This window comes from Carex rostrata, chromosome 8 (genome assembly GCF_964058835.1).
Source record: "Carex rostrata chromosome 8, lpCarRost1.2, whole genome shotgun sequence".
In the NCBI taxonomy this organism is placed as follows: domain Eukaryota; kingdom Viridiplantae; phylum Streptophyta; class Magnoliopsida; order Poales; family Cyperaceae; genus Carex; species Carex rostrata.
Genome location: NC_135925.1, coordinates 7,344,357 through 7,364,792, shown reverse-complemented (window position 1 = coordinate 7,364,792; position 20,436 = coordinate 7,344,357). Strand labels below are relative to the sequence as shown.

At 35.3% G+C, this 20,436-nt stretch overlaps 2 protein-coding genes across 3 annotated transcripts; both read left to right on the top strand.

Moving 5' to 3' along the window:
* The first annotated feature begins 2,420 nt into the window (after nt 1–2,420).
* IQD5 (IQ-domain 5) lies at nt 2,421–8,431 on the top strand. 2 transcript variants are annotated; one of them, XM_078306485.1, is made up of 8 exons: nt 2,421–2,740; nt 3,338–3,450; nt 4,027–4,269; nt 4,603–4,830; nt 6,115–6,228; nt 6,328–6,654; nt 6,899–7,034; nt 7,431–8,431. In XM_078306485.1, the coding sequence occupies exons 2-8, from the start codon at nt 3,367–3,369 to the stop codon at nt 7,577–7,579; spliced, it is 1,281 nt and encodes a 426-aa protein (XP_078162611.1). In that variant the 5' UTR covers nt 2,421–2,740; nt 3,338–3,366; the 3' UTR covers nt 7,580–8,431. The 2 variants fall into 2 exon arrangements, with proteins under 2 accessions (XP_078162611.1, XP_078162612.1); XM_078306486.1 differs by lacking the exon at nt 2,421–2,740 and adding an exon at nt 2,815–2,965.
* Nucleotides 8,432–16,089: 7,658 nt separating this feature from the next.
* On the top strand, nt 16,090–19,239 carry LOC144557865 (glycosyltransferase BC10-like). The gene is made up of 3 exons (XM_078306489.1): nt 16,090–16,792; nt 17,427–17,913; nt 18,937–19,239. Exons 1-2 carry the CDS (start codon nt 16,200–16,202, stop codon nt 17,860–17,862), a joined length of 1,029 nt encoding a protein of 342 aa, XP_078162615.1. The 5' UTR covers nt 16,090–16,199; the 3' UTR covers nt 17,863–17,913; nt 18,937–19,239.
* The last annotated feature ends 1,197 nt before the right edge of the window (nt 19,240–20,436 follow it).

Below are 20,436 nucleotides of genomic sequence, written 5' to 3'. Positions count from 1 at the left end.
TGTAGTTGTCCCCAATCTTGGCAAATGTCGCTTTCAGACGATTGCGGTCCCCAATCCAGGCTGTCACAAGACGTCAGCGGTCCCCTTGGTTGTTACTGGTCCCCTCCAGCTTGTGTTTACATATGACAAATGTTTATGATAATAAGTATGAATACTATAAATTCGTAGGTATGAATACTATATGTTTTGACTATTAATAAAATAACATTAATCTTGCTCTTTGGTGGTAGTTAGCACGTTTTAACTATTTTTTTTGTCTTTTAGTGTGGGGGGACAGATAGGGGACTGAAATAGGGGGATTGTTAGTCAATCCCAATTTTTTTCAGTGAAAGTTTTTTTTATTCTAGCAATAAATAAAATATTAATTTGGAAGATGTATGTAATAAAACGTAGGGCTAGCATAGGGCTGCACAAAAAATTCGTAGTTCGTGATTCGATTCGAGTTTGATTCAAAAAAGTTCGTAAAAAATTCAATTCGAAATAGTTCGAAATTAATTCAAATCAAATTCAAACTGGACCCGGTTCGTTCGAAATAGTTTGAATCTCAAAGTAACGTGAACCGTTGATTTCCGCCAATGACTTAAAAGTTAAAACATAAAGCCGCTCAGCCATAAGTCATAACTCGTAAGTCGTGACCCTCGCTCTCAGTTCTAAAACCCTAGACAACTTTCACCTCTCACTTTCGGCAACTACAATTAGTCAATTACTCTTCTTTGTCGTAAAAAAGTTCGTAAAAGATTCAAAATTGAGTTCATAAAAAATTCAATTCGAAATTAATTCAAACTAAACGTAGTTCGAAATTAATTAAAACCAAATTCAAACTAGAATAAGTTCGATTCAGTTCGATTCGTTTGCAGCCCTAAGCTAGCAAAACAAAATTTTAGCTCGTGACTTGTTTGAGACTCGGGTCGTCATTAGTGAATAATCAGTTCAAATTTGACCTACCTCAACTTGTACTGGTTTGGCTTATTTCTTAACTTGTTGCAAGAAGAAGATGAAGTTATTTTCTAACTCTTTATTATTCATGTTTGTACCATTATAAGAGAATAAAACTCGTTGTAAAAAAAAAATAATAATTAACTTTTGACTCATGGTCTATGGCTCTATGCGAGCTAACTTGGCTCGGCTCGTTCTGACACGAGACTAGCTTAGCTCAAGTCAGCTTGTTTTTGTTTACAGCTCTAGTAAAATGTGATAAATTTATATTTAAAATAGTTCCATATATTTTAGCTCTCACAGTTAGCTCCTCACGAAATGCCAATTTGCTGGATTGAGTAAATAAAGTAATCTAGAGGGGCATTTGATGTTATTTACATATTTGAAATTGAAGTTTTTTTGTAAATTTTTATAATTAGATGGCTTGATCTAACTGAAACAAGACACTTCACATTTGTGACATAAACAGTAAATTTATAAGGTCTGTTGCAATTCGTTATTTAAAAAAAAAATGAAATTAACTTCATATATTACTATAAAATATAAAAAGTTGGAGAATATAAAATTAAATTAATATATTTGCAATAATGGTTGCGACTTTTTATGAGGATATTAAAGTAACGGGATTTTTTTTTTTTTTCAGTTATTCGTAACAGCTAAAAAACAGTACGAAGTTTTCATTCATCCAAATTTGATTTTAAGATTCCGACCTAATTTTACGATGACTCACATTTGAAGCACTCAATTTCTCGGAGCCGCGAGTACCAAGCTGATGGGGAGGAGTTAAATGATGGTTACTTTACTCGACAAACATTCGTGATTTCAATTATGAGAAAGCGTACTTAATTCGGTCCAAAGTCTATTCGGCTATTCGCGCGTTTAAATTTGATTTACGGAACAATTTATAGTTTTAATTTTTATAAAAAATTGGGCATCTAATCGAACGGTTCAAATCGGATTCGAAGGACAGCCCGCTCCCACTAAGGAAAGGTTGCCACTCGCATCGCAAGGCAGCAGTTCTGCCGGGATTTCGGCTCCTCTCCAATTATACGGATTCTATTGATGAGTCTAGCAGGAGCTTAACCGTTCGATTCAAATCAAACGGTTCATATTATGTGTAGTTTGATGTTCATCGACTGTCTTGCAGAACCGTGGCGAGTCCCGAATTCAGTAAAAGCTTCTAATCTTGAATTCGTATCCTCTGAGATATCTCAAACTTTGCGTGACTTTATGGAAAAACCCAACCGTTTAAATACGTTCTGCACGGATCTCAAAGCACACATAATACTGACCCCTACATCACCCCCGAATAGGCACCCGACACGTCGGTCACGCAAAAATTGAGATATCTCAGAGGATACGCACTCATCTAATCTTGCTCTCAGTAGAACGTTAAAAACTTAAAACTACTTTTTATCTCCCCCCTCTCTTCTTTTTTAAATAAAAAATTCGGGAGATAAAAGGCGAGATAATAAAAACTTCCGACTTGCGACAGGACCAGAGAAAAGGACAGGGGAAAAAACATTTCTACTTTAAAGTTTAAAGAGAGAAAGGAGAGGAGAGAGGGAGAGGGAGGGAGAGATTTTATTAAACCCTTTAGCATTGTTTCAGCTTTGGCTGCAATCAGAACAATTTTCTTCCTTTTATACTTTTTGTTCGCTTCGATTCCTCTCTGGAGATTCACAGATCTGCTATATACCCCTCTTGACTCGCTTTTAACTCTGGGTGATGCTACATTTTGTATATCGTTTAATTAGTGTGCACAGTCAGATCGCTTCTCTTCTCTTGCCTTCGCATGTATGAGGTAAAATCAATGTCGAGCTCTTACTTGTTGCAATTGTTCTTGTTCAGAAAACTTTCTTACCACTGTTTCGGTGAATTTAGTGCAAAGCCTTCGCTTTCTCTAATTAGACTAGTTTCGTAGTAAAATATTCGAGGCTGATCTGTCTTCCTGTTTCCTTCAAAGAATATTGCTTTGTTATATCTTGGGTTTTTTTTTAACTCCTTGAGTCAACGACTGAATATAAAGGTAATTTTTGTTTTTTTCTGTGTGTCAATTTGATCATGTCAGATTGTCAGTGATTGGCCTCATAGAAAAGTATAATTAAGTGAATTTACTTACATCGCCAAAGATTATTTTTGTATTTTTTTTCTTGTACAGGAGCTGTGTACAAAGTATTACTAAACGCTGGCCTTTATGGAATAATTGGAATTTTGCTTGTACAATTATGTTTTTTTGACCAGTTGTCCAATAAAGTTGTTTAATTGGTATCTGATAAGTGGTTTTAGTTGTCATGTTGTTACTCTCAGCAATCCTTTCTTGATTGCTTGTGCCTGGAAATAGGGTCATTTGTGCAGTGATTAGTGTTTATCATTGCTTGATTTTTTTCTTCTCTTTCAGGCTGTTGTACTATAAGCAAAATACCAAAAATGGGTATCTCAGCTAAATGGCTCAAATCACTAGTTGGTGTGAAAAAATCAGAGAAGGCTGACCAACATAAAAAGGATGAAGATGTAAGTCATTTAAAGTTGAAGTACATTTTTTTGTTGAATGTTTTTCTTTGTACCACTTTTGTTTATTGAGGAGGAGATTTCCAATTACACCAAAAGTTGAAAAGACTAGGGGAAACCCCAGTAGGCTTTTATTTATATATAAATTAAAGTGGGCTGTTGCAAAAGAGAGGTCCTCTCATAGGTGGACAGTTGAGTCGTACCATGGAATTATCAATTGCTGTGATTTATGGAAACAAAACCTTGACCATTGTAAGTCTGGGTACACCGACTAGGTACATTGTAGAAAAGATCATACCGGATGAGATCAGGTACAAAATGGAAGTACCAATGGAGAGGACCAAGCCTATTGTTAGTAAACAAAAATAAGAAGAGAGGAATAAATTGCAGGCAATGTATTAACGAAATTTAGTTGCATAGCCCAAATCATAGAACTTGCAAACCAACTACAAGAACAAAAAACTTTGGTATGGCAGCCAAGAGAGGGCAATTTTATTGTCACTATACAGCCATTTTTCTAGTCTTAATATGTAATAACAAGGTACTAAAGCAATATTTCCTACAATTTTGTTAATAAAGAAAAACGAGGTGGCAAATGAAGCCCAGCATGAGAGTAGAGAAGTAAGTAGTCCTGAAGCCATTTCTGTGTCACCACAAGATGAGCCAACAGTAGTCAGTGCAAGCACAGTTGACACAAATGTTGCGTCCAGCTCTAACACAGCTTCTACCTTGGTTCATGTGCAAGCATTGTCCCAGGCTGATATAATCAATAGCGAGAATCAAGCTGCTACTCTTATTCAGACTGCTTTTCGAGCTTTTCTGGTATTTGTTTAAAGCAACTCTTTTTCTCAGAATGATTTGTGCTGTACATTCCGTTAATGTTTCAGTCTGTATGTTGCTGGTACAAACTGCTACACTTGGTTTGCGTGGTAACTGTACCAGTTTGACCTGTATTAAGACTCCTCTTTTTTTTTTGGTCGGTTCTTACTTCAATGATTGATTTCAGACATCCAAGTTAGTTGAGCCATGTTTGTATTAATGAGGGTTAAGCATCAGCGAAAATTGGTTTACATTTGAGTGCATTAACCAAAAATCACATTAATAGGGAAATAATATTACTTATATGGACTTGTTGATAATTTTGAAACATTTCAGGCTAGACGGGCTTTGAGGGCCTTGAAGGGGTTAGTTAGGCTCCAAGCCCTTGTAAGAGGTCACATTGTTAGAAAACAAGCAGCTACCACTCTCAGGTGCATGCAAGCACTGGTGCGGGTCCAGGCCCGTGTTCGAGCCCGTCGAGTCCGTATAGCATTGGAAAGTCAACTTGGTCAACATGTGACCCAGCCTCAGCCTGTTCAAGAGAACCAAGTTAGAGAAATTGAGGTGTCTTTCTCATAAGCTTTTTCTAGATACCTACTTTATCTTTATATGAAAAAAAGACAGAGAGTTTATATTTATCATTTATTGTGGAACTTATTCAGATATGCTGGTTACTATATATTTTTGTGCAATATTTGGACAGAACTATCTTCTGTTGTGCTATTATGAAGAGCTTGCTTTTAAGTTAATGTGACTTGTGTAACTCGCTTATGCCAATAAGTACATTACCAAATATTAAATTAATATTTCATTTTTGCTCAAGATAGTAATGGACATATACATTAGCAGAGAATTAACATAATCATACACTAAATGAAAATTGAAAACTAACGTACCATACATCAGTGTTAGGGCTGGGCAAAAAAGCTTGAACTCGTAACTCGCTCATTTACAGCTCGTTTAACTCGGCTCATTTACAGCTCAGCTCATTTACAACTCGAGTTGGCCAACTCGTTTAATAAATGAGCCGAGTTCGAGTTGGCCCCAACTCGCTCATTTATAACTCGAGTTGCAAATTATTGGTCACAATAAATTCCAAAATAATCAAATCCGAATCTCTAGACTGTTATTTGTGCTTTGAGATTCGTGCAAAATATGTTTGAACTTGTGTTGTAATACTATCACTGGTTAAACGAGTTATAAACGAGTTGTGAGCCAACTCGAGTTGATAACGAGCCGAGTTCGAGTTGGCTCTACAACTCGTTATTACCATCTCAACTCGAGTTGGCTCGCTCGTTTATTAAACGAGCCGAGTTCAAGTTGGGGGTAACTCGCTCAAACTCGGCTCATTTACAGCCCTAATCAGTGTACAATATTTAAGTACTATTAACTTTCTTTTTGTTTGATTGATTGCATATTGTTATGCTATTTTTCCTCGGTGCTTTAATTTTGTTATTTGGGCAGCATCTTTTAGAATATATTAGATGCTCAACTCCAATTTAGAAAGTGAAATGTATTCATAAGGGAACCTATAAGGGATTTAGGGTTTTTTATTGCATACTTTCAATTTCTTTAACACCATAACAGCTTTATGGTTCATTTACACAACAAAGCATGGATTACTTTCTTAACAAAACAATGCAACATAGCCTCCAAACACATTTTAGTAACTTTATCTACCAACAAAGCATATGCTACTGAAATGAGTTTATGTCTTTGATGATCATGGGTTGAAAAATCTTGTTTATTGAAAATGTTACTATTCAAGTGTAACAGAGCGAGTGTATGTTTTATGAGTCCAACCCACCTTCATGGGGTGCATTGTGTAAGTTTCTCTTTTGTTTTCAGGAAGGGTGGTGTGACAGTATTGGGTCAGTTGAGCAAATACAAGCAAAAATAATAAAAAGGCAAGAGGCAGCTGCCAAGCGAGAGAGAGCCATGGCGTATGCATTAACTCATCAGGTAATTATTGCCACTCAAAGACTTATTTAGCATAATTTTCCCAGTCAAAATTGTTCCTATCTTTTGGATTAACAACTGTGAACTTTGGTTTTATTGCAGTGGCAAGCTGGGTTGAGGCAGGGACCACCTCCTGCTGGGCTTGAAGCTGATGATAAGAACAATTGGGGCTGGAACTGGCTAGAGAGGTGGATGGCTGTCAAACCTTGGGAAAATCGTTTGCTTGATCCCAACACAAAGGATGTTCCGGCAACAGTGAATGAACCCAAACCCGTACAGGTTGAAACCAGCGGTGGATACAACAAGACTCCGGGCAGGGCACCTGCTTCTGCTAAGAAACCGGTTTCTTCCACTCCAAAAAAGGCTCGACCGTCTCAGTCTGAGGGGAGCGGGTCTTCCTCGGCCCGATCAGCATCAGCCAAATCAAAGGTAATGTATTACTTATCTTCTGATAGATCAAGGGTTAGGTCCTTGTACTTCTGTCATGCGGTTCTGTATTAGGTTTTATTTAATCCAACAGAATGAACCAATTGGAAAGAAGTATGCGTGTACATTCATCATGTATTACTGTTGCGTTAACTGTATCTAATGAGTACCATCACTACTAAATTCCTTCCATTTATGAGTATCATTTGATCCTAAGTTGTGTTTTTCATATTGGCGGTTTCTCCAGTTAAAGGCAAAGGATGGTTCTGAGGAGGCACTTTCACGCCCATCAGGTCTTGGGGCCCGTTCTAACAGTAATCCGAGAGAGAGGGCTATTCACATGGACCCACAGGCTCACAAGAGACTCTCCCTTCCTAGCAGTGGTTTGTCAAACTGAAAATTTCTACAATTTATTTTTTCTGTTTCTGTTTTTTTTCCATTATTTTTACAGAATTATCTAGGGTTGTTCAGTAGTTAAGTAGAGCCTGTAGAGGTTCTGTCCACAATTCCAAAATTTGGGTAATTCTAAGGTGCAACTTCGGGAGATAAAATTAATTTGTTTCGGAGTGTAAGCCCTTCAAAAAAGTTACTTGTTTACAAACTTGGTAGAGACCCTTATTGCATCAATGCCCCATTAATGGATGGTGAGGATCCCATACCACTCGGGCATTTTTTGTCCCAAATCCTCCCATCTTAAGATTTTTTTCACTTCCTTCTGAATTATGGTTTGTTGTGAGCTAGTTTTATTGTAATTTTGTTATATTATTAATTTCATGCAGGAAGAGAAGCTAGGAAGCAACCATTGGGCAAATCTACACTCAGCCGTACTCAAAAGGCTGGCAAAGATAATGTGAAACCTGAACCTAAAAGCCGTGTTAATCCCGAGGGCAAAATGTCGCTTAATAAAAAAGATGAACAGCAATCATAGTAGAGTAAATTACACAATTGGCCAGTAAATTATCTGTTTTCCATTTGGTCCCAGTAGCTTGCAAGTTCCTCATGTAGTCCCTAAACATGCCAATTTGTAATATTTTGGTCCCCGGTGGTCTTTCAGTAAGAAATAAACTCTATCTGAGCCAGCACCCAGCATTGACGATTAATGAGCCAGTTCTGTTATATAATGGAGAAATATGATACCAAATTTAATACTGTCCATTTTTTCAACTGGATAGACTGTTAGGGACCAATATTCAATTTGAAATGTTTAGGACTGGTGGATATGATTGTAACCAAGGACCACTTGTGTAATTTACTCATCATTGACAGATGAATTGCTTTACTGCATTTGGTTGATAACATTTATTGTGTGCCAAATACTTGGAGTGTGCATTTATCAGTATGCTTTCATCTGCACTGGTGCATCTCTATCAGTAATTATCAAGGGTATTGTCTGGGAAGGAGGTTCAATTTTATTTGCAGTTTTTAGTTGTTCCATATGTAGTATTTATTTTTAATCTAACTGCCCTTCTCAACATCTATAATATTTATATACATGAGCTTTTGTTGTATATCGTGGCCATGTGATGGGGTTGGTGCAGGAATGTTTGCAATTTCTGGCGTGTAAATTTTCAATTTTTCAATTGGAGTTGAGGGGGTTATTTGTTCGAACAAATTGACGATTGTTGTTTCAAGTCTCTGTATATGTATATGCATGGTTTAATTCGTATTTTTTTTTTTTTTTTAGAATTTTGTATGGAAGGCACTGAAAGAATGATGACAGTGGTACAGATTATGGTAATTCTTTTATTTTAATTTGCACAGAGCTTTGGCTTAAATTTCTTCTTTGTTTTGTTTCGGCCGATTCAGGATGGGTTCAGCGCTATTCCAATTGTGTTGGTTTTTTTAGGCAGGGAAGATATTTTCTTAATTATAACTGAATTGAATTTCTGTCTTAAAAATATTTAACTGGAGAAATGATATAGAGAAAATAATTTATTATTTAATTAGAAAAATGCGACTCAAAGAAATTGATTTTAGCTTTGATTTTCCAGACTATTTTGTTTGAGATCCAGTTGATTTTGTTAATCTGAACCTCACGGTATAATATTTCCAGACTCATTTTTATTTTCGAACAGTTTCGCTCAGTTTAATGTTTGTGTCCTTGCAAACCTACGGCATCATTGCACTTCATCAGTTAAATTATTCTATTTGTTTTTCACCAAATGCAATTTCATACTGGCAACAATAATTACTAGGATTTTGATTCATATTGTCTTTTCTTGGACTGTCACGGTGTCACCACGACGACATGATGGAGCCAGAAGATTAAAATTGGAGGACCGGATAAATAAGCATCTTGTAATTTTATTTTACAAGGAAGGTTAATAGTATTAATTTTTTAAAATAATTCTTTTTCTTCTTCAAAGTTTTTATTTCCAAACAAATTAAGATAAGCTAGAAATAAAACTCAACTGAAATCAACAACACAGGGACTTTCCAGGAGGTCACTCATTCTAATACTACTCTTGCCTCCAATTCATGAGGATTTCATTTTCACAAAGAGTTTTTTTTTTTTACCGCTGGCTCGTCAAGCCTATCATGAACCCTCCTCCTTTTTCTTGACTTGAGACAAGCTGTGTAGAAACTACACAAGTGGAGTTTAATTTTTGAAAATTCAAATACAAATTTGAGTTCAATGGACATCGGGTTCATATTTGAGTTCAATAGGTTTTATGTCTGTCCGATTGAGGTGTAAACGGATCAGATATTATCCGACTATTTCTGAATCTGTATCTGAAAATTAAATACGAATATCTGATATCTGAATATCTGCACGGATACGGACATAATTTTAAATTTAAATTATTTGTATTTGAATAGTAGATATATACTATATGGTTTTTATATTTTTTTTATGTTATTCACTATTATAAAAAGCGAATATCTTTATTCGTATTTGTTTAATATCCGATCCATATCCATCTAATATTCGATATGTATCCGTATCTGAAAAATAAAAATAGATGCGGATATGATTTTACCACTATCCGATCTGTTTGCACTCCCACCGTCCGATTTACTTTAAAATCCGTGTGCATAAATATTAAAACTGGTGTGCACACAGATCTTAGAGTGGATCGGACAGACGTGGAAATCCATTGAACTCAAATTGAGTCCGATGCCTATCAACCGCAAATTATTGGTCCCTCTGCCTCTGGACCTGGATGTTACATCGTGCAGATACATAACTAGTGATTTATAGCATATGGACCAAATGGACCTGCTGTTGTTAATTCGGAGAAAAATTGTTTTGTAAATTTGATCCGTCTCTGCAAAGATCAAATGCTCCAAATAAGAAATAGCAGGGCCCTTCTTCCTGGATTGACAATGACAACAGAAAATTAAGTCCTGTGGCTGTACCTGGTAGTTATAATATTTAATCCATCCAATTATGATCAGTATTTTGCGCCCCTGATTTCCACAGAATATTTGTATAAACTGGGTTCAAATTGAGATTTTGCAGTTGACCTTGCTCATATTTTCTAGTCCGGAAGTTTTATTATTTTTGTGACAAAACCTTCGTTTCATCAGTGGAAAAGGGCTTGGTGTAGGGGTGTTCATCGGTTCGGTTTGAACCGAACTAGGCAAACCAAAGTTATAATTCGATTTAAAAAATAGAACCGAACCAAACCGATTTAGTATTGCAACCGAACGAACCGAACTAAAGTTTAATTTTGGTTTGTTCGGTTTGTTCAGTTCAAACCGAAATATATTAATTTTTTTATTTAATGCAATTGATTTATAATAAATTGAAGTATATTAAGAAATAAACCGGGATATTAAGAAATAAACCAAAGTATTTAAAGCAATTGATTAAGAAATAAACCGGGGCAGTCCGGTCCAAATTCATAATATATAAAAGTTCGGTCAGTTTAGTTATTTCGGTTTTGAAAATTTCTAAACCGAATCGATCTGAAGTTATAATTCGGCTTTAAAAAGCAAACAAAATCTAATCATTAAACAGAAAAAACCGAACCGTTTGGTCCATACTAATTCGAATTGGTTCAAAACCGACTAAATCAGACCCAATGAACATCACTAGCTTGGTGTGCTGCCTTTGAAGTTTGATCATAGACTTCTTACCTAAACGCAGACAATACAGAGAAACGCGTACTGATTTTTGCGTGCTCATTTTAATGTTTGTGGTAATTTTTAGAAATGAAATTCACTACTATTCAAATTTTCTACTCTTTCTGCTATTCTCTCTCCTCCTTTTTAAAAGAAAAAGATAAAGACACAAATAAAAAGCAAGAAGCTGCTGTAGATTCGTATCCAATTTTTCATTGTCCACCGTCACGCTCGCGCAAGTGTGTGCCGGGTACAATTCAATTTTTGTAATGCCACGTCGGGTGAGTAGAAACAGTAGAAAGGAGCACAGGCATATCTAATTTTGACAAGACGTACCTATGCAGCGAGAATTTTTTATTCGTAGAAATTTTTACAAAATTATAGAGGGAAAGAGAAAGAGTTACTCACTTGTTAGACCGATAGAAATCAAGATAAAAAACAATGAGTGAGTCTATGGTACTATGCATATCACGGGTTGTTACCGTGCTACGGCTCTATATTTGGATTTTCAAATCCTAACGGTCGATCCGAACCGTTCATCTTGTTCTCCATATTAATATGTGTTTGGAAACCAAATTTTACATTTTCTGAAAATTGTTTACTATTTTTTTAGATATTTAGAAAATCACTTGATCTGAAAATTCTGGACCATCCAAAAACAGTGATTTTCAATAAATCTAAAAAAATAGTAAAAAAATTTCAAAAAATGTAAAATTTGGTCTCCAAACACATATTAATATGGAGAACAAGATGAACGGTTCGGATCGACCGTTAGGATTTTAAAACTCGAATATAGAACCGTAGCACGGTAACAAATCGTAATATGCATAGCACCATAGACTCACTCAAAAACAATAGTACCGATCCAAAACAATTTTCATTTCTTCTGCAATTGCTGAGATTTTTTATTTCTTCTCTCAGAAAAATGGACCCCTTTTCTGAAGCCACGTTTTTTCACTTTTCAGATTTTTGTTTCTTTCATCAGCCAATAACATACATTCTGATTTAGAAAACAGCTTTCAGTTTCCGGTTTTATAAATCCAATTGCTCTCATTTTTTTTTCACAGCTTCAGCTTTCAGGCCACAAAAAATCTCATAAATTGATGATGAAGAAAAAATTGGTTTCGATCGGAAACAATATATCTGATCTTTCTATAAATCTAACAACTGAGATACTCGTTTTTATTCCCTCTACTTTTTTTTAATAAGAAAGATTTATCTATGCAGCTATACATAAAGCCCATCCGTTCATGTTTGGTTGTGGATTAAAGTTATAATAAAATAAGTTGTTTATTCCAAATTAAGATGACATGAGATATTTTTATTTGGTTGTGACTTAAAGTTACGATGGAACAAATTGAACCTCATATTTTAAAATTAGCAATTTTAATTAGAACACAATTATATAAAAATAAAATCTAACAACTGAGATACTCATTTGGTAACAATTAACAATTTTTTTAATTACCAGATAATTTAAAATTAAAAAAAATATAGATGTTAGTCTTTTCATGCATACTAATGTGTAAAAAAAAAAAAAACAAGGTACAACTGAAGATTTTTAGAATTAAAAGAAAATATCATTATATAATTTATGCACAAATTACTCTAGCCATAAAAATATAAATCACTATTTTTGGATGGTCCAGATGCAGTGATTTTGTACCTATCTAAAAAAATAGTAAAAAAATTCCAAAAAATATAAAATTTTGTCTCTAAGCACATTTTAATATGTATATCATGTTGAGCGGTTCGGATCGACTATTTGAACTTTGTAAACGGAAATAGAGGCGTGAGGTATGATTGGGGCACAAAATCAATGGTGCATTTTAACCCTACTTATTATAGTAATAGTATTATAGTAGTAATAATTAATAGTGACGAAGATGATGACAAAATAATGATAATGATAATTATACTAACAAGTAACAACAATAACGTGGAATAAGTTAATTTATGACGGCATAGACAATTTTTTGTTCTATGTTATTTCATCAAACTAATTTATTCATAAAATACTTATTTTATGACTTAATGCTACAATCAAAATCAAATATGAACAGAGAGTTTATCTGGAATTAAAATGGGCATTTTGACATTTTCTCCTGAGGAAATTAGACAGTATCTATAAATAAGGATGTTTCTCCTCCTTAGGAGACCAAAATTAATTAAGAAAGAACTAAATAAATAAAAAAAAATAAAAATAGGTGAACTGCTGGGTCCGGGCAAACTCAATCACGAGGATAGATCAAATGTCTACCTTTTTGGTTCTATCATACTTAATGTTTTATATGGCACTAAAAATTCAAAACTAAAATTTCATGAGAGAAATGTGAACTATTAATCTTATACTACTTTAAAAAATACTTTATTTTGACAAAACAGAGAATTCGAACCTGAACTGTTATTTCTGTACAATGTCCCGATTTTTTTTTTTTTTTTTTACCATTTTCGAGAAAAAAAGATAAACTGAGATGTCACATTTTGGAGAAACCTCAAAATTATCAGGCCCGCAGATTATATATAGCTGTGTAACCGGCCTGGTACATTGCAGAGACACGGAAAATAATTATTGGATTTACTAATTTAGTGCGTTATTTTTTTACCTTTTAATTTTTGCTCTGGACAATAGAATAAAATCAGCTTTTATTTTCTTATTTGAAGATTTGACTTAAATTATAAATAGCAAAAAATAAAATCATTTCCACCGCATACTACTAGTCTACTACACAAAAAATACAGCTCTTTGATTTCTATTTTCTTATTTGCATCTTAGTCCAGAAATTCAGACGGATATCATTTCCACTGTATTAAATAAATTTTTATAAGTTATATATAGATAGTATCGACTAAAGAAAAATGAAGAAAATATTGAATACTCGTTAAAGTGAGATCAGAAAAGACTAATTTTTAAGTCACCTAAAGAGATAATTTAAAATTTTAATTTTAAAGTTAAACTTAATTAAACAGCCTAATTAATCCACATCTGATGAGATATAACTGAAACTTAAACGCTTTATTTTGTAACTTAGCTCTCACTTAGAGTGGGAAAAATGGCACGGCGAAGCCGGCGCTGGTGTCGTCACGGAACGACATGGCACGTGTGTCAGTTACATGATGTGACTCGCGTGTTACGTACTGTGATCATTCGTTTGCCGTGATTATTTTAAAACTTTGGCACGACACAACACATCATGTGAAAAATCTAGACACGACACAACATGTAGTCAGGCGAATCACATGTAATTAGAACAATTAGATATTGATTAAATGGTGAATCTTGAATAAATTAACTTAAATTATAATTAGATGATCACGCAAATCACGTTTGTACACGACGTGACTCACGTGGCATGACCATTCGCATACTGTGATCACTCCTTGATATTTTAGTCACGACTCAGCATAATACATAAAAAATCAACTTGATCACCACACGAGACCGTTACTCAATCAGAAGTGTCGGCAGTGTTCGTTAGAATATTCAATTGTTTATAAATTATGAGTCCTGTGATGTTACTAATAATAATAATAGTAATTTTCCTCAAAAAAGTAAATAATAGTAATAAATAATGTGGTCATGACGTTTTCCGTTATCTCCGCACCAAAAAGCGATTGTAAATTATTTAGTCATTATTCTCGTCAAACTGTCTGATTTGATTAATCGTAGATCTCCTGCGAATCAGAATTGGCAGCGAAAATGGCGGATTGTACTCTCTATATCCAGTGAAACATGATCACAAGTAACAGTTTAAGGTTGGCGCTAAGAATTTCTGAAACTGCTGCTATATAATTTTGCTTACCAACTCCAAAAAATACAGTCGAAAGACGACCTACAAATTAAGATTCTCTCTTTTTCTTTTAGGAAATTATGGCTACGATGTAATTCAAGATAAAAAAAAAGAAATAGAACTTTCATATTTAATAATCAAGCAAAAAATATTTTAAAAATAATTAAGGAGTTTTTTTGAAGAAATATTCGAGTCCAAGATCTTATAATTATTGTTTTTTCTTAGTAAAACAACATTAAACTTCTATTTCAGACTTTCAGTAAAAGCATCACACATAAATTAAATTGGTTTGAACGATTTGAATTAGTTGTTTGAAGTCTATGTAATAAATTTAAAAATTGATATCATATAACACTGATATCATACTAGTTAGATTATATGATGTATCGTTTTTTTCTTTCTCTCTATCTCCATGGCAACATGTAATTTTCCTTTCATTTCCTATGAGATAAACCTTTTACAATAATTCGTAGAATGAATTAGCAATCAAAATCATACTATAACATTAAAATAAATTTATCTTACAGACCTCCACAGGGCCAACAAATGTTTTGCGCATAATCTACCTCATGATAGCTGCCGCGATGAATCTTCATAAAGAAACGTAATATGAACTCGCCTTGCTGCCGCACTGCCGCAGTGACACGAGTCACATACTAGTTCTCGTTTTTATCGCGCCATCTCCTATTCTATTCTCCAGTCAAGGAGGGTTTTCTCCTCGTCTCTGGTGCAAAAGGCATCTTGCGGGAGGCGTTCATGATTCATCGGAAAAAAACGAGGATCAGTTGACAATAAATTCCCTCCATTTTGCTTACGTAAGGTTCACAAACGATAACTGTCGGAGACGCACCGCCGTAATTTACTCCCTTCCACGCGAAAATGGTGGCATGCCATTTGACGCACTGTTTCAATCCAACGGTTCTTATCTAGGTGTGAGAGTGTCCGTGCACGAGTCATTTGCGGCTAATAACATTGAATCCGATATGGAAATATTAAAAATTACGAGAAATAATTGATAATATTTAGAGATATATTGGAAATTAAAGAAAGGTAATTGAGGAAAGGGACTTACGAACCTTATCTGCACTCAATCAAACGAGAAGATTTGCATACACGTAGCTCACTTCATGAAAATCGAACATGTCGTAATATCACAATTGATAAAAAGATCCATTAAAATAATTGATAATCATCATGTAGTCTAAAACTTTTTTTTTTTTTTACTTCAACAAAAATAATGAAACAGAGTATGGGTAAAATTAATTTTTTTTTTTTTTTTATAGTTGGCAGCAATTACAAAATTGAAAATAAGTTTGTGTCTCACACTTTTTTAATCGTATACAGTTCAAGAAAAAAAATATAATAATAAAAGAATGAAAAGTATGAAAAAAAATAGATAATCTCTTGTAAGATACTTAAGTTTGCGTTTTAAGATTTCATCTCATATATTAATATTCTTAAATCCAAGGTCGAATAACAAAATTACACTATTCTGCACGGTTGTGGTCCGCGTCCAGTTGACAATTTTTACCTTTCCTGACTTTCTTCTCTTTCACTCCACACACAGACACAGTGTCTCATATTCTCCTCCTTCAACCTCAATACTCCGCTGCTCCGCTTGTACCAAAAGTCGCCCCTGTTCCCCCACTCTTTGGCGCAACCCCCCTAAAACCCTCCCAAATCATCCAAATGTTAATCCCTCCTCACTTCTCACCTCTCCTCTTCTCTTCCCTCCTGCTCCTCTCTGTTCCCGCTCTTTTGTTTTTCTTCCCCAACTTCATCCACGAAGCCCTCCCCCTCAAAAACCCGGGTCCACACAGCGTGGTCGACCACCTATTTCACCGCACCGTCCTATCACCACCCTCCACGTCATCTCCCCTACAGACCCGTCAGCCAAAGATCGCCTTTCTTTTCCTAACCAACACCGACCTCTCCTTCATACCTCTGTGGGAGAGATTCTTCCAAAACAATACTAATCTCTTTAACATCTACATCCATCTGGACCCCTCTGCTCAGGTAGAGAAACCGCTAACTGGTTTGTTTGCAAACCGGTTCGTGCCAGCAAAGCCAACTCAGCGAGCCTCGGCTAGTCTGATTGCTGCGACGAAGCGACTTTTGGCAGCTGCTCTTATTGATGATTCGGCAAATGAGTATTTTGCACTACTGTCCCAGTCATGCGTCCCGATTCGCTCATTTAATTTTGTGTACAGGAGCCTGGTATCCGACCCGCAGAAGAGGAGCTTTATTGAGATTCTCTCTGACGAGCCTCAGCTCCAGGAACGGTAATTATTATCAATTTTACTAACTACCAAATACACCGATAGTTATTTTGAATTTACTCTTTTGTGATGTCAGAAGTATAGAGTTTGGTATGGCAGGCTTGTTAATTTTAGGTGTGTAACACTATTAAACAAAATTATTACGGAGAAGTATGATGCCTTATGAGACCAGAACTTGTGTGGTTCTGTAGATCTTGATGCAGTGACACAAGGTTCATTGAATACCATTAAGAAGTTTTAATTGACTGCAAAACTTATGAGACCTGAATTTTGTAGGATGAGCTACTGGTTTATGAAGGTTTTAATTCTTGGTTAGGAATTTTGTGCATATTCTTTTATTTTCAGTAAAAATGGATTGAGGAACTGCCCTTTGTAATACCATATTACCATATAATCATTAAATGAGAAGGGTTCACTTCATCCAAGTGTGCAATGAAAACAAAGCTTATCAAATATCAATCCAGCAGTAGTACCATATTAAAAAGTAGTGACACAGTCCACCCTATTTCACCCAGTCATTTTTTTTTTGGAAGGGGGGATGTGAGGGACTTTTGTCTGTTTCTGTTGGGCATGTGGAGGGCATTGATTTGGGGTGCTTTATATTTTTCCATTAACAAATTCTATGATCCCTTCACAGCTACTTGGCACGAGGAGAAGACATGATGCTACCTGAGGTGCCATACGACCAATTCCGAGTCGGGTCCCAGTTCTTTGTCCTCTCTAGGCGCCATGCCCATCTTGTAGTCCATGACCGCCGGCTTTGGCGAAAATTTCGCATCCCTTGCCTTCCTACCATGGAAGGGTTTTGCTATCCTGAAGAACACTATTTCCCGACCCTACTAAACATCATGGACCCACAAGGCTGCAGAGGGTACACTCTAACTAGGGTTAACTGGACTGACAGCACTGATGGTCACCCACGCACTTACATGCCTTCTGAGATAACCCCTCCGCTGATCCAAGAGCTGAGGCAGAAGGAGAGTGTGAGCTACTTGTTCGCAAGAAAGTTTTCAAAGGAATGTCTTGAGCCGTTGATGGGTATTGCTGATGATGTCATTTTTCATGATAAGTGATGGGAAAAAAAACTCCAAAGGAGTTTTATGGTTTCAGAGAGTTGGATGAAGGTGTGGAAAAATTCTGTTTCTTCCTTTTTTTTTATTTAAGAGGCATGGTGTCAGCATTTCCATAATAGATGGAATCTGGTAAATTGTTTTAAGTTGCAGGGCCATAATAAACTGACAAACCGATAGTCTCTCTTACATCTCCATTAATCCCTCTGACAGCCACATAAGATCATAGTTACTTATACAAATAATACAATGATAATTCACATTGTTACATGGGAAAATAACAAAACAAAGGGACTAAAATTGTAGCATATATTTGAAGTTTCACAATTCCAGTGCATCAAAATGCTGGCTTCTCGATCCTTTCTCACTCTAAATCAAACAAGCCTTTGTCCGAGTCCTTTATCTATCATTTCCACGACATTCTTTGGTACCACTTCATGGGCCTCACCTGTCTAACAAATTCCAGCAGGATGAAATTAATGCCGAAGGCTCATACTACTTGGCACCTGGTTCACAATTTAGTTAATAGTACTGCACAGATCAGTGGCTTATCCATTTTGTTCCAATAATAGCGATATCTTACCATTATATTTACTACTTTCCTGAGTCCTGACCGGTACATGTTTGAGAACTGATCCCTTTATATTTACTACTATGCTTAAAAAGGGATGTCTTATTCCACAGGCTATTTGACCAGTTATTTAACATTGTCTGCAACAGTAAGCAGTAGCATTGATCTCTTTCTTTTAATCTGTTCAACCTGGTATTATCCGCATGTACCAGCACCTTACCTGCACTGTACTTAATGAAGGGTAAATTGAAGTTGATTTCATATTTTGCCAAATTCTGGTTAACAGAGACAAAATTTGGAAAAAATAAGTTGTCTACGGAGGTACATGAGCAAAAGGACAAAATAACTGGTCTACAGAGGTACAGGATTTGATTTCATAATCCTGTACCTGCACCTAGAATGTCTTTAAAAAGTTTCTTAACTTTCTACATTTACTGATTTGTGGATTTTACCTGAAGTATTATTTTTTGATTTTAACCCCTTTTTTCTTCTTTTAACATTTACAGGGATTTTGAGGTGAGCAACTGAACTATCGGATTCATTTCTAATCTCTTCCGAAGGCTTTTGTATAGAACACATCTGCCCCCCCCCCCCCCCCCCCCCCCCCCCCCCGTGTTTCTAGTGATAAACCTAATATGTATGTGTGATTACCATCCTATGTATTATGTAGAGGCAAAGGCATATCTAGTAATACATGATGCGATGGAACCTGATGTAGACATGTAGTGATGTATATGCTTGTCATATGTGTGTATATATATATGTTTATGTAAATATATAAATAAAGTGTTTTATGGGGTTCCTGTGCATCTTTTTTTTTTTTTTTACCGTGTTGCTAGTGAAAACTGGCACATGCAAACTACTGCTATTAGTTACCCCTAGTCCGTAAGTCCATAAAGTGTTTTAGATGTTTAAATCCTGCACCTACCGCAAGTAGCAACGCATGCACCCATCCACATACACAAAATAGTTTCAGTACTTTTGTGATTGTAAGGTTGGTGATTAAATTAAGCTTGAAGATGTAAATGTCGTTCTTTTCTATTGATTAGAATTTAGAAGGCTTCATTATTCGTATCCATATAAATAATGTAAAGTTATTTCCTAATTAAGAGAGCATTTACATCAATTAAATGTAATCACATCGTGGGGGCACGGAATGACTTTAAATGGAGCCTGTCCGAATTAAGCGCTTCAGACAAGATAAGATAAAATAGTCCAATTGGAAAATGAAAACACAGAAAATTGATGATGTAATTGTAAGTAACTGCCAATTAATTGCCATCCGTAAGAATTCAATGTATCTAATAACTAGCAACGTCACAAGTGCTCCTGTGGGGATTAAAAATTAAATGAAAAACAAAGACTTCAGCGGAAGGATATCATTATCAGATAGAAAAATTATTGTGATACGAAGTCAGTCATAATTGTATTTTTTTTTTGAAGGTTCAGTAATCAGTCATAATTGTTATGAACACTATAACTATGTTATGCAATCTGATTCGTTCGATTCGAATTGAAAATATACGACATGAAACATTTTTGACATAAGATTTGTTTCCTCCATTTTCCATCATAATTGCACACAAATCTGACCCAGTTTTAATTTATAAGAATATTTTTTAAGTTGGGGGCGGCACGTGCCTCAGAACACCGTATATATTCTCTTTTCAGAAAGTTTGTGAAAATTTGAAACAGACGCGAGGGCCGCTTTGCAAGATATGGCGTTGCACTTGGAAGAATATTTTCTTTTTCTCTGGATCAAAATTGAAAGAAGAGGAGAATCGTCCAACAGGAAATTAATATAAGAAAGAGAGAATCGGATGCTAATTGATACAAGCAGTTAAAGACTTAGTGGGTCAATCCCCGTTTTTAAAGCATTTCAGATGTTTCATAATAATTAATACATCAATTTATTTGTTTGACGCCCACTCTGAAATTATCAGCTCTCTTCCCATGTGCTGCCTTTAGTTTCCTTTATTTGTAAGAATTTTTTTTTCACACATAGA

Excerpts from the sequence above, each read along its gene's own strand:
- IQD5 (XM_078306485.1), top strand. The coding sequence starts at position 3,367 with ATGGGTATCTCAGCTAAATGGCTCAAATCACTAGTTGGTGTGAAAAAA. Across the intron at positions 4,831-6,114 it reads ACCAAGTTAGAGAAATTGAG|GAAGGGTGGTGTGACAGTAT; the intron begins GTGTCTTTCTCA and ends TTTTGTTTTCAG. Across the intron at positions 6,229-6,327 it reads CGTATGCATTAACTCATCAG|TGGCAAGCTGGGTTGAGGCA; the intron begins GTAATTATTGCC and ends GTTTTATTGCAG.
- LOC144557865 (XM_078306489.1), top strand. The coding sequence starts at position 16,200 with ATGTTAATCCCTCCTCACTTCTCACCTCTCCTCTTCTCTTCCCTCCTG. Across the intron at positions 16,793-17,426 it reads GAGCCTCAGCTCCAGGAACG|CTACTTGGCACGAGGAGAAG; the intron begins GTAATTATTATC and ends ATCCCTTCACAG.